Below are 14,642 nucleotides of genomic sequence, written 5' to 3' on the forward strand. Positions count from 1 at the left end.
TGGAAGTCGTGATAGCGTGGCTCTTCGGCATTTTAAATTTCATGTTATGAAAGCGGCGTGTCGTGTACGACAGCCAATCAAAGTACTAACCTGATTTGAGTTGCGCAGGAATAATACACAATAATTATGAATTTCCGTATCAATTTTGATTAAAACAAAATTTCATTTAATTTATTGACAAAATGTTTCGCTTAAACCGTAGTCGTTTCACTAATGTTTAATGAGTTCTAATAGTATAAAATTAACTTATTTTCAAGATGTTACATGCATTTATAATGAAATTAAGATTGCCAGGTGAAACTTAAGGCACCCAATCATAGCTAAAAACAAGCACATTAATATATCTCAACTTTCATTTAGGCGCACCACGGAAACCTAGAGACACCCAAATTGGAAGTAGCAGACTTATAAAGTTGTAACCAACCTCTGAATTATATTATCCTTCGATCTCATTATCAGGAATATACACCAAAACCCGACAGAACATGTAAAATAAACCCTTTTTACTTCACCAAAAAGTCCACAAAAATCGTCATGCAAAGGGCGAACAAAGAAATTGAAAGATAAATACTATAAATAGAAAGGATGTCAGTAGTGGTAAACAAACATACATGGCCTGTTGTAAACGTGATTAATTCATTCTCTTAGTTACGTTTTTATACCGGTTGTGATAGGGTAATTGTTTTTTTTTCTAATCTTGTATTTAAATATCTCGGGCGAGTTAAAGATGTATTATATAAGAGTTAACCCTGCCTATGTCAAGTTTTTCTTGTTTTACTAAAAATGTAAAAATAAATTAAAGTAGCTAAGTCTTTAGCTCAATACCATCCACAGTCTTCGACACTGAAAGCAATTTAAATCAACATTGATGTTGTGATCTTACCGGGAAACGTGGACTTCTTATAATTGATATCCAATATTTAAGACAAAATAAATATCTTACCATTGGTACACAAATCATGTACCAGAATGCGCTTCAAGGACTCGGAGAACGGGGCTCTATTTATATATTTCTATGGGCTAGACCATAGATATCCTATAAAGACTAGATAGGCCACAAAGCCAAGTGCGCATCATCAGTAACGTCACAACGCGCCGCCATCTTGAAAGTTGTAGTCTATGTAAACAGGAAGTACTAAGTATAGGGGCATAAGCGTTAGATTTCATGTATTTTGTTTTTTCGCAATGGCTTCAAAAGGACCCCAATGCTATGCAATAAATTGTACCACGTACAAGAATCCACAGAGCCGAGCGGAAGGCGTCACATTTCACAAGTAAGTGTATTATAAGTTATTATTAGCCGACACGGCGACAGAGTATTTCATTGAAGTTGAAGTTTGAAGGAGGACCTCATCATCACACAAACCTGCGGATACACTACAGAGACGTTTATAAAAAAAAAATAAACAATAGGCCTATATCAAGAGAATGGATCCCGGGGCAAGCCGTAATTTAAGCGTCCACTGTGCTGTACAGTCCCGGTACTGTAATGATACAGCAAATTAGGCTTCTCTCAAAATGACACAAACTCACAATAAACAAAAGCTGACCGCCAGACGATCAATGATTGATCATGGCTTTCAGTCAGACTTGGATTTTCTTCTTTTTTTTTGTACCAGCAATAATCGAAAATCCTCCATTTTTAGTATAAATGACTCATATAATGATCTGACCATCGCATTTTTTAATAAATAATGAAACAGTAAAGAATTGAGGATCTTGACAGCTGTCGCCGAAGGTGAAATTAATTTTCTTTTTTAATTGAATTGTCAGGTTTCCAAGTGCTGAAAAAAATCCAGATCTTTTGCGTGTATGGATTCGCAACTGTAAGAGGATGAAACAACCGTCTAAATACAGCCTTGTGTGCAGTAAGCATTTTGAAGATGCTTGTTTTGACCGAACAGGCCAAATAACTCGCCTGAGAGAAGGAGTAGCCCCCACTATTTTCAATCTGCCTCCTCATTTACAGGTATGACTTTGCTGAAATTGGCGCCTCACTCTCTAGATGTTTTATTCCGTGGGTATTATCTGTCATTGTCGATGTGATATTATTTTATTCGCTTTTTATACGCCCACATTTTCAAGTGGACGAATATTGTCGTTGCCCCTGTCCGTCCGTCCACAATTTTTTGGTGGACTCTCTACAGTTCACAATTCTTGTCCGATTTTGACGAAACTTGAAATGTTGGTTTATCCCAGTCCCAAAAGATCTCGACTGTTTTCGATATTGGCATGTAATGTTGTAATTGATTCACTAATGCATGACTTGTTGAATAAGTAATTCATGCCCCTAGATGATTAAATTCCTTACAGTGTATTTCTAGTTTCTATCATATTTTGTGATCAATAAATAAATCATTATTTTACTCTTTTAGCTCAAAACGTCCAAAGTAAGGAGTACCCTGAATTCATGCAATGAAAAGCTTGAAGGAATTGAATCATCTGCTGTTGACCCAAATGATGTAGAGTACTTAGATAAAATTGTAATAAATCAGGTAATTTCCATCTTTCTCTTAAAGGGACAATAACACTCTTGCTGGCTTGAAAGCTCCAGAAAATAAATAATATCTCTATCTAAGTACTAGATGTTTAAGTGTCCTACCTGTTGTCTAAATTATCCATTACATCCTATTTTAATAGTCCAGAGGGTTCGAAAATATTTTTAAATCGGAAGTTTCATAAAAGGTTTACGTTCGACGTTTCAAACCATTATGTTGAATTTTTCAAAATTTTTAAATTAGGTGTGTTAAGATTAAATTTGTATCATCAATTAATTGAAATATTGTAAAATAGTACAATTTGTTGACCAGAATAAAGATTGGGGCATATTATTCAGTTACAACAAGAGTGGTATTGAGCCTTTAATGGTTGTGACCAAGAATTAGATGTATGTTATTCATTGTGATTGAATTGATAATCTGTAACATTAATTGTTTCCAGTGTTGTATATTTTAAATTATTCATTTAAACTATCTGCTTGATATTTACTCATAAAAAATGATGATATAAATTATTACATACATGAGATTTTATCACACATGCATAAGGTGAATTATGACCTAATGGTATTTATAGGGATTACACTTTTTGGATAAAGTAGGAATTCCGCTACTGAAAGTGGGTTTGTCCCATAATGGTATTTGAACCCACGTTCATTCCCAGAGTAAGGCCCAAATCATCAGCATAAATTCAATGTCAGTACTCTTCTGGCGAGTTAGCTTTAAGTGATAATGAATTGTGAAAATGTGCATTAAGTTATGCATTACATATATTTCATTACTGGATATTTGTATTAATAGTAACTTCTGTTTGTACATATATCTGTAGGATCATTCATATACCAGTTCCCCAATGAAATGGAAAAGGAAACTGCAGGAAGCGGAGGCAAAGCTTGAAACTGCCAGAAAGAAGTTACATAATTGCCAGAGACGAGAGCAAAGATCAAAACAAACTTGTCAAGTTCTGGTGCATGATCTATATGAAAAGAATATGATCAATATGGAATTACGCTCTAAGCTAGATTCATATGGAGGTATTTATTTTTGCACTTTGGAATAATATCTGTTTACTGAGTCTCAAAGTGTTAATATCACTGTTGTCTTGAGGTCTGTTGTTACCTACATGTACTATAGATCCTATTCAATTACTTCAAATGATAGTAAAACATTCAGTCCGACATTCATTTAAAAAAAACAAAACAACATAATCTATTCTTTAACCATATGATTTTTAATGGATTCATCGAATTTTGAGTATAATATTTTTAAATTCTAATCTAATAACAGAAATACCTAATTATGTTCTCAATTCTTATGCACAATATTTTATAATTATTTACTTTGGCAGATATCCCATGTGAGCTTTTCAAGAGACCGTCAAAGGATTACACTAGTGATCAAAGAGATTTTGCCTTGTCTTTACACTTGAGTTCTCCAAAGGCATATGATTACCTTCGTGAAACTGTCAAGATTTGTCTTCCGCACCCAAGATCTCTGAGACGGTAATTTTATTTGAAATTATATATCTGTGATTGTGAACAATTTCTTACCTTACTTTCTCCCTTTCTTGAATGATGGAGAACCTCACCAAATTTAGAATTTTTGGACCAGGAACTGGACCCCAAGCGCTAATCATCTTTTTCTTCTTGTTGTTCTTATGGTGAAGCTCTTCGAAAAAGCCCAAGGCTCCATCAATTCAAGTCAAGTCTGATCGACATGAAAATAGCATGCTTGTTCTTCGAAAAATTACCTCATTGGTTGTCTCCGGGAACTCCAGCTTCCCCCCACTGCTAAAGACCCATACGGGCAAGCGAATTATTGAAATAAAATTAAACCATATGTTAGTCCCAAAATGACCTAGTTTGTGTCGAGTGGACGTTAAACTCTATTTCTCTCTCTCTCTTTGAACAATTCTGCATCGATTTAATGAATTAGATATGACGTCGCAATTCCAAGCTGGTGGTGATGACCTCATGCTCGGTTTCTGGTCCATATAGTACTATCATAGAAGTTTATTTATTTGTGTGTGTATGTTTTTGAAAATATGCTTTGTCTTTTTTAGTTGGATAGAAAGTGTGGATTCGGCACCAGGATTGAATGTTGCAATGCTGGAGGTACTTAGAAAAAAAAAAACACAGTCCCCAGATGAATATACAAGGTATGAGATAATTGTTCTTATGCACTAGGCCAAAAATAAAAATATTTTGTTTCTGGTAACCCGACCGACTCATAGTATAATTTTTCATATTGCCTGCATCATCTTTGAAAGCACACAACATAATTATTATGGATCTAGATATGAGTTTTTTTTTAAAAAATAACACCTACCTACCCTACCTATTTTCCATCCGTTACAGGAAATAGAACCCTTTTTTTTGGTCCTATATGTGTAAAACCATTCAATTTCCAGAAACTGTACCGAAACAAGTGATATTTGTTGGTCCACTATTTATTTTTTCAATATTGAGAGAATCCAGGAAAATGGACCTTTTTGGAGCAAGATTGTGAAAAATCTATTTATTTATTTAAAAGTAAAAGAGTATGTAGATATCTTATTTTTGAAACTAAACTCTGAGATATAACTATGGAATACAGTTACTTTGTTTATTTGTGTGTGACCTTTTGTAGAGTATTCTCAAGCAAGTTGTATGTTTAGCTCGGTATTTAGCAATATAATGATAACTTTTTACATTTTTTCAGTTGTTGCCTAATGATTGATGCTATGGCTATCCGTCGCCACATAGATTACAACTGGCATGATGGTACGTATAGTGGCTATGTAGATATGGGTCATGGTGCTGAAAATGGGGAAGCTAAAGAAGCTCTTGTCTTCATGTTAGTTGGACTGAGTGGTGGATGGAAAGCACCCATTGCTTACTTCTTCACCAAGGTCTTGACAGCTGAGACCCAGAAGCAACTGGTTCATCATACCATTGATAAACTGCATGAATTAGGCTTTCAGGTGCATGCATTAACTATGGATGGCCATGCCACCAATGTTTCCATGTGTACTTTGCTTGGTGCTAACTTTGATTTCACAGGAAATAATTTGCAAACATACATTACTACTGGTCTACCACACAAAACGTGCATAATTTTTGACGTCTGCCATATGATAAAACTTTTGAGAAACATGCTTCAGGCCTATGGTGCTTTAGTTACATCTGATGGTAAAGTTTCCTGGCAGTACCTGAGTTTGCTCAATACAGTGCAGGAAGAGGACGGTCTTAGATTGGGTAATAAGATATCATCTCGTCACATCATGTTTTTCAAGCAGAAAATGAAGGTGTCATTAGCTACACAGCTATTCTCTTCATCTGTTGCCAAGGCTCTACGTACCATGAAAGATATTGGTGATAGGAGGTTTGAGGATTGTCTTGCAACTGTAAAGTTTATTGAGGTAAATATATGTAGCTTTTATCCCAATCAGCCTAGATTTACAATAGTAAAGAAAACATATTTTAATTTTGTTTAGAGGATGACAATTAAATATCGAAATTTTTGTATCCATTATTTAGCGTATCGACAGACTGTTTGATATATTGAACAGTAGATCTCCCAGAGGTAAGGGCTACAAAAGCCCCATTAATGCTAGCAACTTGGCTGTTACTGAGTCATTTTTGAAAGATACAGAGGCATTTCTTCTGAACATCACAATGCTCGATGGCCAGCCCCTTTTGACAACTAAAAGGTAGCATAATGAGAGTTGGGCTTTGAAATGTTAGACAGTTAATGTTTCTGTATTAAATTTCTCAAGAGTTGTAATTTGTTTCTGTGCAGGAATGATTTTTTTCTTAAAGATGCATTATGCAAGAGCTAAATCTGCCTATTGCACGTTTTCTTTTGGCTTCAAATGTTATATAAATTATTATTTAGACATTTATTCACATGACATAATCAACCCTTTAGTGCATCGGATGCCCGAGATTAGAGCCATTTAAAAAAATTTAACATTAAAATGGATAGTCTAGATTGTCAAATATCGTTGCTAGGATAATAAACAATCTACGCTCTATCTTGTCAAAACTTCAAACACTTATAACTTAGCTCAGAATAAAGTAATTTGAAATTTTCAATATATTCATTTTTCATTAACTATTTATTTTAACTATTATAGCAAGAACGACCATCCCTTTATTTAAATCTTACATAATGCATCTTTAATTGTTTCTAATGTTTTATTAATTTCTATTTAAAGAATTATTTTTTGTTTAAGACTATTTTCCCATGAAATTTTGATATCACAGTTGTGTGGACATTTAGTCTGATAGGCAAAAAAATGTCTTTAAACTGATAGGTTGATTCTTTATCTGTAAATTTTACTGCCATACCAATTATTACTTGCCTTTAAATTTTTAAAAGACACAAATATCAAACATTATTATTATATGAAATGGATATTGCAGTAATTAGATTTGAATATTTAACCCATTAATTTTCACGTTGATGTATGTTTTAAAATCTATTTTCGTTGCATCTGGATTTGTTCTTCTAATTTATACATGTACTAAAATTATTCAACAGTCTTATTTTTTCTACGTCATGTATTATATTTTGTAATGGATTTGTACTAGATTAACTTTATTTTTTTCTCCCTAGGTCAATGTGTGGGAAAGGTTTAATTATTGCAATTGAATCTACATTGACCATAGCACACCAAGTTCTTGGTAATCAGAAATATCTGCTATGCTACAAATTAAGCCAGGACCACTTAGAATTGTTTTTCAATGCGATCCGGCGGGGTGGTAAGTAAAAAATTGTTGTAATTTTGCTTAAAGGGCATATGGGACCAATATGGAATTCTAATTTGTGTTTTTAATTTCGAATATTATGGATAATAAGTTAAAGGTTTAGCTCCTTTAAAATCAAGGTGCCACAACTCAATTTGTTCATCCAATATTTGATGTACATGTATGTTGTTATTTTTATCAACCAGATCTTGGATGAGGTTATCACCAAATCGGCCTTACAGGGATGTTTAGGACCATCCTATATTTGAAGATAATAATTGAGCTCGTGACTCGCTGTATGTGGCTTATCTTGCATTACATTTTGCTTGAAATTTCTTTCAGGTGGTTGGAATAACAATCCCTCTGCAAAAGTTTTTGAAAGCTCTTTCAAGAGAATCATTACCCATTGTGGTGCTTTGAAGGTGAGGAAAAAATTTTCAAGAGACAGCAATTGGAACTTGGTAGCTGTTGGTTTTCAAATCAATCTTGTTCAAAGTAAAAAATGTTCAGACATTTGTAATAGTGGTTTTGAATGCAGAAAATCTTTCCAGGTGTTTTGTCTCAGATTTAGTTAATATATTGCTACTTTCATCATGTAATTTTGAATGAACAAATTATTCACATGAATAGCAAAACATCATGGAGGTATTAAGAGGTATCAATCTAAATATAAGCACATCCATGCAGTGTGCTGAATACATATTGCCAATTTACAAAACATTTTTTTGTTTTGGGAGTAATTTTTGCCATACATATTTTTAGGTTTCCAAAGAAGGGAATTGTATCGCCCAGGATGACACAAGTCTTGTGCAAGCCAGTACATCGACTTACTTGCCACCAGATGCAGGGAAATCGGAAAATGATGATGATGGTAATGGTGAACTTGACTTGTATGAAGTAGAAGCAAGGAACCTCTTGGACCACAGCTACAGCAAAAACCAACTGTCTTTGGTTACCCTGAATATCATTGTGTACATTTCAGGGTGGATCATCCGTAAGCTTTCAACACAGTTGTCATGTCAAATCTGCAAAGATTCTTTGACTGGGTATCCCTCTGATAACTGTGGTGTCTTCCATCTTTTGAAGAACAAGCAAAATGGTGGACTGTTGACCCCATCACAAAGTCTAGTGTATGTAGTGATGTCTGCAGAAAAGCACTTAAGGAGGATGACAGATGTTTGTCGTGTGAACTCTTCATTAAACTTGTTGCGTCTTCAAACATGTGTTTTAACAGACTGTCTTGCTGTTGATTTATTTGACTCAAACCATGGCTATGAAACTCATGAAGGTGTTGAAAACCATAATTTGTCTTTAATTAGATCAGTTGTCTCAGTTTTCTTCAAACTAAGACAGCATCACATTGTAAAACTGCACAACCTCCACAAGCAATTTGATAACTGCAGACACACTTTAACAAAGTCCATTTTGTTTAAAGGACAATGAGCCTTTATTTTTTATATGGAAAGTAGAGGCACCCAATCTTACTAGAAAACTGGTGTATGTAGTAATGTCTGCAGAAAAGCACTTAAAGATTGGTTCCCGCGTACAAACTGGGTGATTTAATGGTATATATGGACTAAAAACATATTCAAACTAATTAATTTGTCATAATTATGCTTCAAATCCTTCTCAAACATTGTAATTACGAAGGAATGCCCTGCTATTAAAATTCGATCAAACCAGGTTATGTTAACGTCACGTCTTGGAAGTCAGAGGTGAATTCATTGAATACATAAGACGATGTTGTCTTTTATCGCTTACTATTATCGAATCCTAATTAAATTCTCGGATTATCCACTGTTCGCTTGTGACCTTTGACATCACGCATGCAGAAATTCTTAATCATCGGGCTGTTGATTAGGGGAACCCTTACATTTTTATCCTGTATACTCTCCATGAGTGTTTTTCGGGGAATCCAGTATTTTTCTAGTAAGATTGGATATCTCTACCTTCCATATATACCAAAATTGCCATACTTTTATTGGAAATAACCACCCTATAAATAATTTTCTGGGAACCCATCTTTAAGCAGGTTGACAGATGTTTGTCGTGTGAACTCTTCATTAAACTTGTTGCGGCCTCAAACATGTGTTTTAACAGACTGTCTTGCTGTTGATTTATTTGACTCAAACCATGGCTATGAAAATCATGAAGGTGTTGAAAACCATAACTTGTCTTTAATTAGATCAGTTGTCTCGGTTTTCTTCAAACTAAGACAGCATTGGCAACCTCCACAAGCAATTTGATAACTGCAGACACACTTTAACCAAGTCCATTTTCTTTAACTCTTAACTGACCCATGTGGACATTTATAACATTACCATTAAAGTACATATGTCGACTTTTGTCGACATTTCGGTTAGCCAAATGCAGCATTCATAGCTTAATGAGAGTTACTTCCCATATAAACAGACAACCTTCCTTGCTTTGTTTGCATCCTGTTTGACATGTTAAAACAGATATTTAAAAATCAGCACTTAACAGTGGTAAAAAAACAGATTTTAAGTTGAAATGAGAGTTGGTTTATTCATCATAACATTATGAGTTATAAGACCCTTTGTTACATGATTACATTAAATAATCCGGCGACGCCTTTATATATACAATGGTGGTGACATCGCAGGATTTTAAAATTTATAGGATTTACAATAAAAGATTGTTAAAACAAAAGTAGATTATTAAAGGAGCCAAGTCTCTAACTCAGTATTATCCATAATCTTCGACATAAGAGACACGAATTAGAATTTAATATTGGTCCATTTCATTCAATATTGATGTTATTATCTTGCCATGAACATAAGGGCTCCTGATATCCAATATTTAAGACACAATGAATGTTTTAAAATCAAAACACGAGTCGTGTACTCTAATGCTCTCAAGTGCCAGTTGTAATGAGGCGTATTGAGTAACGAGGCAAAGCATCAGTGCAGAAAAGAAATATCAAATCTTACTTGTGATGTAGACTGGACTTACCAGGCATGAGCGATTGGCATTCAATTTTCGACGAAAATAACTGATTAGAAGTTACAATTAAAATGTTGAAAATATGAATGTAAAGCAGTTTATATACACTCATATTACATTAATACGTGCTTTATGATCCATTTTAGGTGCCAAAGATTAGAGATTTAGCTTCTTTAAATTTATCCAAATTTAATGATTTACATGATTATTGGTAAAGATGCATTATTTAAGATTTATACAAAGAGCTGGCCATTCTCGCTATAATAGTTTAAAAATATATAATTTAAAATGAATATATTGAAAATTTCAGTCAAATTACTTTATTCAGGGCGCATTTATGAGCTTTGGAAATGTTGAGGAGAAATAGTATACTTGTAGTCTCGATTGTCGATCAATATATTCCCAAGATAATAAGCGAAGACTCGATTGTCCACCAACCGCTAAGGTGATATTATTATTTAATGGGTGCGGTGTTCTAATCTACATAAAGTCGGAGCCATCCTATGGTCTAGAGAGTTTATTATGGCCTTGTTATGTAAATGTCTAAATAGTAATTTATATTACATTTGAATCCAGAAAAAGACCTGCAATAGGCAGATTTAGCTCTTACATAATGCATCTTTAAATAAAAAATGATTAATCAAATTATATAAAAAATAATATTATATAAATTGTGTTTAAAAAAATGATTATCACAAATTTAAGTAATTTTATAGTTATTGAATCAATCCAGTATTGAAAAGTTCATTTCTGCTAAAAAAAAAAAAATAAAATCCTCCTTGATTTTTTTCTAAATTACTTCTTCTACCTCCTGGGTTCCAGAAAGTTTGGTTGTTGATTTTGTTTGAGTGACCTGTCTTCATTAGCCCAGTTGGAGCAGAGCAGTAGAACATTAAACCCCATTTTCATTTCATTTTGTTTGAGTGTTGATCAGGTTTTCTATTTCTATATTGATTGTAGTTGTATCGGGTGGGCTGTGAAGTTTTATTCTCCAATTTAACTTTGTGTTAAAAACAGTTACCAATATATTTATCCATGATCATCATTGAGACATTTTCACAGTATTTTATAGAACGGGCTGAGTAATTATATAGGCCCATTTATTATAAGAAGGTTGCACAAGCGTCAGTCTGACACTGTCTGTTGTTACCATGATTTTGATTACTGACCACAAAGCAGAATTATTTCATATGATCGAGAAAATGTATACAAATAATAAAACCCGATTCCAGTGTCACATTTCACCGCTGGTAACCGCCTGTACTAAGACACAAATATTATGAATCATCAACAGTACCACGGCCACTTTTCCTTGTTTACGTTAGGCCTACAATAGTCCAATACAATGACGAGTGTGGATCGAAGAAACTAAACCTCGGCTAGACCCCTTGGTTACGGCCAAATGATAGCTGTAAGGGGCTAAATTACAATTTAACGGCCTACACTAAGCCCGAGAACGCCCGTGGCATTGTAAATAAATGAACATGCGGTTATGTTATGCACTCGGTGTTTTGACAGACTACAACCAACGTAGCAACTTCCAATATGGCGACTCTATTCTACCGGAAGTCAGCAGCTAATAGCCTATCTAGTCTTTATAGGATATCTATGGGCTAGACATATTCCACACGTCATGTCAAACGGTGACGTCATATTCTTATCTGGTGTAGACTGGAATACCCAGACGCTAGAGATTGCCATTCCATTGAGACTTTTGGCGTATTTCGCCGAAGATACATTTTTTTATGCTTTGCGACACATGTGTGTCAATTTCTGGGTCCCAAATATTAGCGATCTAGCTGCTTTAATAATTAGTGCATATTTCGAATAAGTAAACTATTACTTACAATAAGAATTACGTAACGATACACTGTCATTAAGCTGCTTGGATACAAAATCATATTAATAGAAGAGAGATTAGGCCTCAGCAATTTCTTTAAATATTTTAATCCTAATAAATTCATCTTAACATCCAACCGTATCAATGTCAGCGTGCTTCTTAAGCCCCATTTACGTGCCTGTAATTTATTATTAAGATCTAATTATGGGCACATTCATTAGATAAGCAAACGTCGACCAAGTTCACTCGATTACAGTAAAAGTCTGGTTACTCATTCAAAATCACAACCTCGAAAATGAAACTAACTATAATGTATTGGCCGCGTGACAGCCAACAGCAAGGGTCTTGCTTATCTGTAGTTAAAATTGCAAGTAGGCGCTTGATTTCTCTCCCTAGACACCAAAAGTATTCTTCTAGTGTGCATTCTCGGGATTTAATCACGTGTGTTTGAAGCAAATTTGACTTGTGAATAAAAATGCATACAATGTTGAGGACCTTGTCTTCTTGTAGATGTTGTGTTGCATTAAATATTTTGTTATTCATTTGTATCTTATTTTGTGTAGGTTATGGTCGTTTTTGTTTGTAACTAAAGTAAGGTAAGCCTACATAGCCAAACCACAACACAGTTCTTAGTACCTAATTTGAATAATTTAAATATGTTGTTGTTCTACAATGCATCACAGTTCAACTGTTATTTTTCTTTTTATATCAACTTAAATCTACATGTCACTTCGGACTCGAAGTCCTCGACGTCTATATTTAGAGCAACTGCATCTTATGGTAACCACTCCATTGATGTTTGACGAAAATGAACGTATTCCACGGCCAACCGGACAGCAGAATAGTTTTCCATTAATGTTACTGGTAACACTACTATTTGCACAAGCTTCAGAGCCTTCCGTACACAGTACTAAAAATAAATGTTCAGAGGTTTAATAGCAATACCAAATGTCATCATGGATGACAATATGATGCCCTTGCAGTGTCTCAATACTTTTGGCCCCAGGATCTATTTACTTGATTTGATATACGTTTTGTGTTTGAAATGACTGTGTAATATAATCTGACCGCATGCTTTCAAATACAACTCAAAATGAATAGCCCGTTACGTCACCTTTGGACCACGCATAAAGAGCACTTTTCAAAAAGGAGGATTGGTATGTCCCCAATCTTGCGGCGCATATTATAACTATTTATCGATACTCAGGCAACTATAGGTAATTTGACCAGTCTTTGTCTTATTTTCGGTGGGTTGGATGGCCGAATGGTAAGCGCGTGTGCGTTGTATCACAGGGACTGTCATTAAGTCAAGTAGCATGGTTTCGATTCCCCGGTTGTACGTGACAAGGATTAGGGTCGCCTGCCCAACCTCGTGGGTTTTCTCCAGGTCCTCCAGTTTCCTCGCACTGCTAAAGACCCCGTCGCGCAAGCGAGTTACTGAAATGAAATTGAACCATATATAACCTAGTTTGTGTCAGACTGGACGTTTAAACCCATTCCCCCCTCTCTCTCTTTTGTCTTACTTTTATAGATCTAGAGGGGCCGGGGAATTAAATCTTCTGTAAAATTTCTATAACGATTTACATCTCAAACAAGTCAATTATTGACGTGACCTGCCAATCCAAGCCCGTAAAAAGAGACTAGTTTTCTTACCAACGACATGCAATAATTATGAAATGATCTACCTGTATAATTGCGATCTGATCTTGATGATAAAGGCATGGATCGTGGTATGATAAAGTCAGAAAATAAAACAAAACAAAGTATTATAAGTAACAACCGTATACAGCCTAAGATTTTACAATCAGAAATATCCTTCTTTCGTAACGACCTAACAAGACCAGAAATACATTTTCTATTGGTTATTCTTAACCTTTCTGCAAAATAACAAGCTTCTTATAAGTTAGGTTGAAATGGTAAAGTTGCCAAGCCAAACTGAAATGACGGAAGACAGACTTAGAAACTTACTAGTTTTCCTTTGTGTACTTGTCATTACCAGAACAGCGGTCAGCACCCCAACAAACAACGAAGAAAGATTTCTCATAATTATAGGTAGAATAGATTAAAATGCTGAAAAGAGTGAAATTAAAAAATTATATATATATATAAATTAATTATTAGTTTTCAGATGTCTGGCGGAAATAATAACTTAAACATTTATACCACTGGGTTATGCGATCACTTGTTTCAGAATAGTTTTTTTTAAAGACACAACGCTCTAGATTGTTGGCGTTGGTTGTAAACGCCCATTATATGCACTAACTAAATGTACAGTGGAACATTATCTGATTTAAATTGACGACCAGCATTAACTTGATTTACACCAGAAACATGTTACAGCAATGAAACACAATCCTAAGTCTATAATACAAATGGCACTGAGGCCCATCCATGGCAAGATCCATAAGGTGTGATTTCGGAATCTTAACTCACAGTCTCTCTTCTAAAACGTATGCATCAAGTTGTATGCATATCGAGTTGTAACTATTCGATATAAAGAGGGGTTAGATACCAGATGGAATTAGTTAAAATGATTACACACATCGAGGTTTTTTGATAGGCGACAAGTTGAAGTAACCTTTATCATAAAATACTGTTCACAATATGTTC

At 34.6% G+C, this 14,642-nt stretch overlaps 1 protein-coding gene across 1 annotated transcript; it reads left to right on the plus strand.

Moving 5' to 3' along the window:
* Positions 1–1,152: 1,152 nt before the first annotated feature.
* On the plus strand, positions 1,153–10,928 carry LOC126820837 (uncharacterized). The gene is made up of 10 exons (XM_050548971.2): positions 1,153–1,274; positions 1,774–1,969; positions 2,376–2,495; positions 3,328–3,532; positions 3,847–4,000; positions 4,561–4,656; positions 5,199–5,898; positions 7,098–7,243; positions 7,571–7,650; positions 7,991–10,928. Exons 8-10 carry the CDS (start codon positions 7,102–7,104, stop codon positions 8,669–8,671), a joined length of 903 nt encoding a protein of 300 aa, XP_050404928.1. The 5' UTR covers positions 1,153–1,274; positions 1,774–1,969; positions 2,376–2,495; positions 3,328–3,532; positions 3,847–4,000; positions 4,561–4,656; positions 5,199–5,898; positions 7,098–7,101; the 3' UTR covers positions 8,672–10,928.
* Positions 10,929–14,642: the final 3,714 nt, after the last annotated feature.

The sequence above is a fragment of the Patella vulgata genome, chromosome 5 (assembly GCF_932274485.2).
Source record: "Patella vulgata chromosome 5, xgPatVulg1.2, whole genome shotgun sequence".
Taxonomy (NCBI): Eukaryota; Metazoa; Mollusca; class Gastropoda; family Patellidae; genus Patella; species Patella vulgata.

Excerpts from the sequence above, each read along its gene's own strand:
- LOC126820837 (XM_050548971.2), top strand. The coding sequence starts at position 7,102 with ATGTGTGGGAAAGGTTTAATTATTGCAATTGAATCTACATTGACCATA. Across the intron at positions 7,244-7,570 it reads CAATGCGATCCGGCGGGGTG|GTGGTTGGAATAACAATCCC; the intron begins GTAAGTAAAAAA and ends AATTTCTTTCAG. Across the intron at positions 7,651-7,990 it reads CCCATTGTGGTGCTTTGAAG|GTTTCCAAAGAAGGGAATTG; the intron begins GTGAGGAAAAAA and ends ACATATTTTTAG.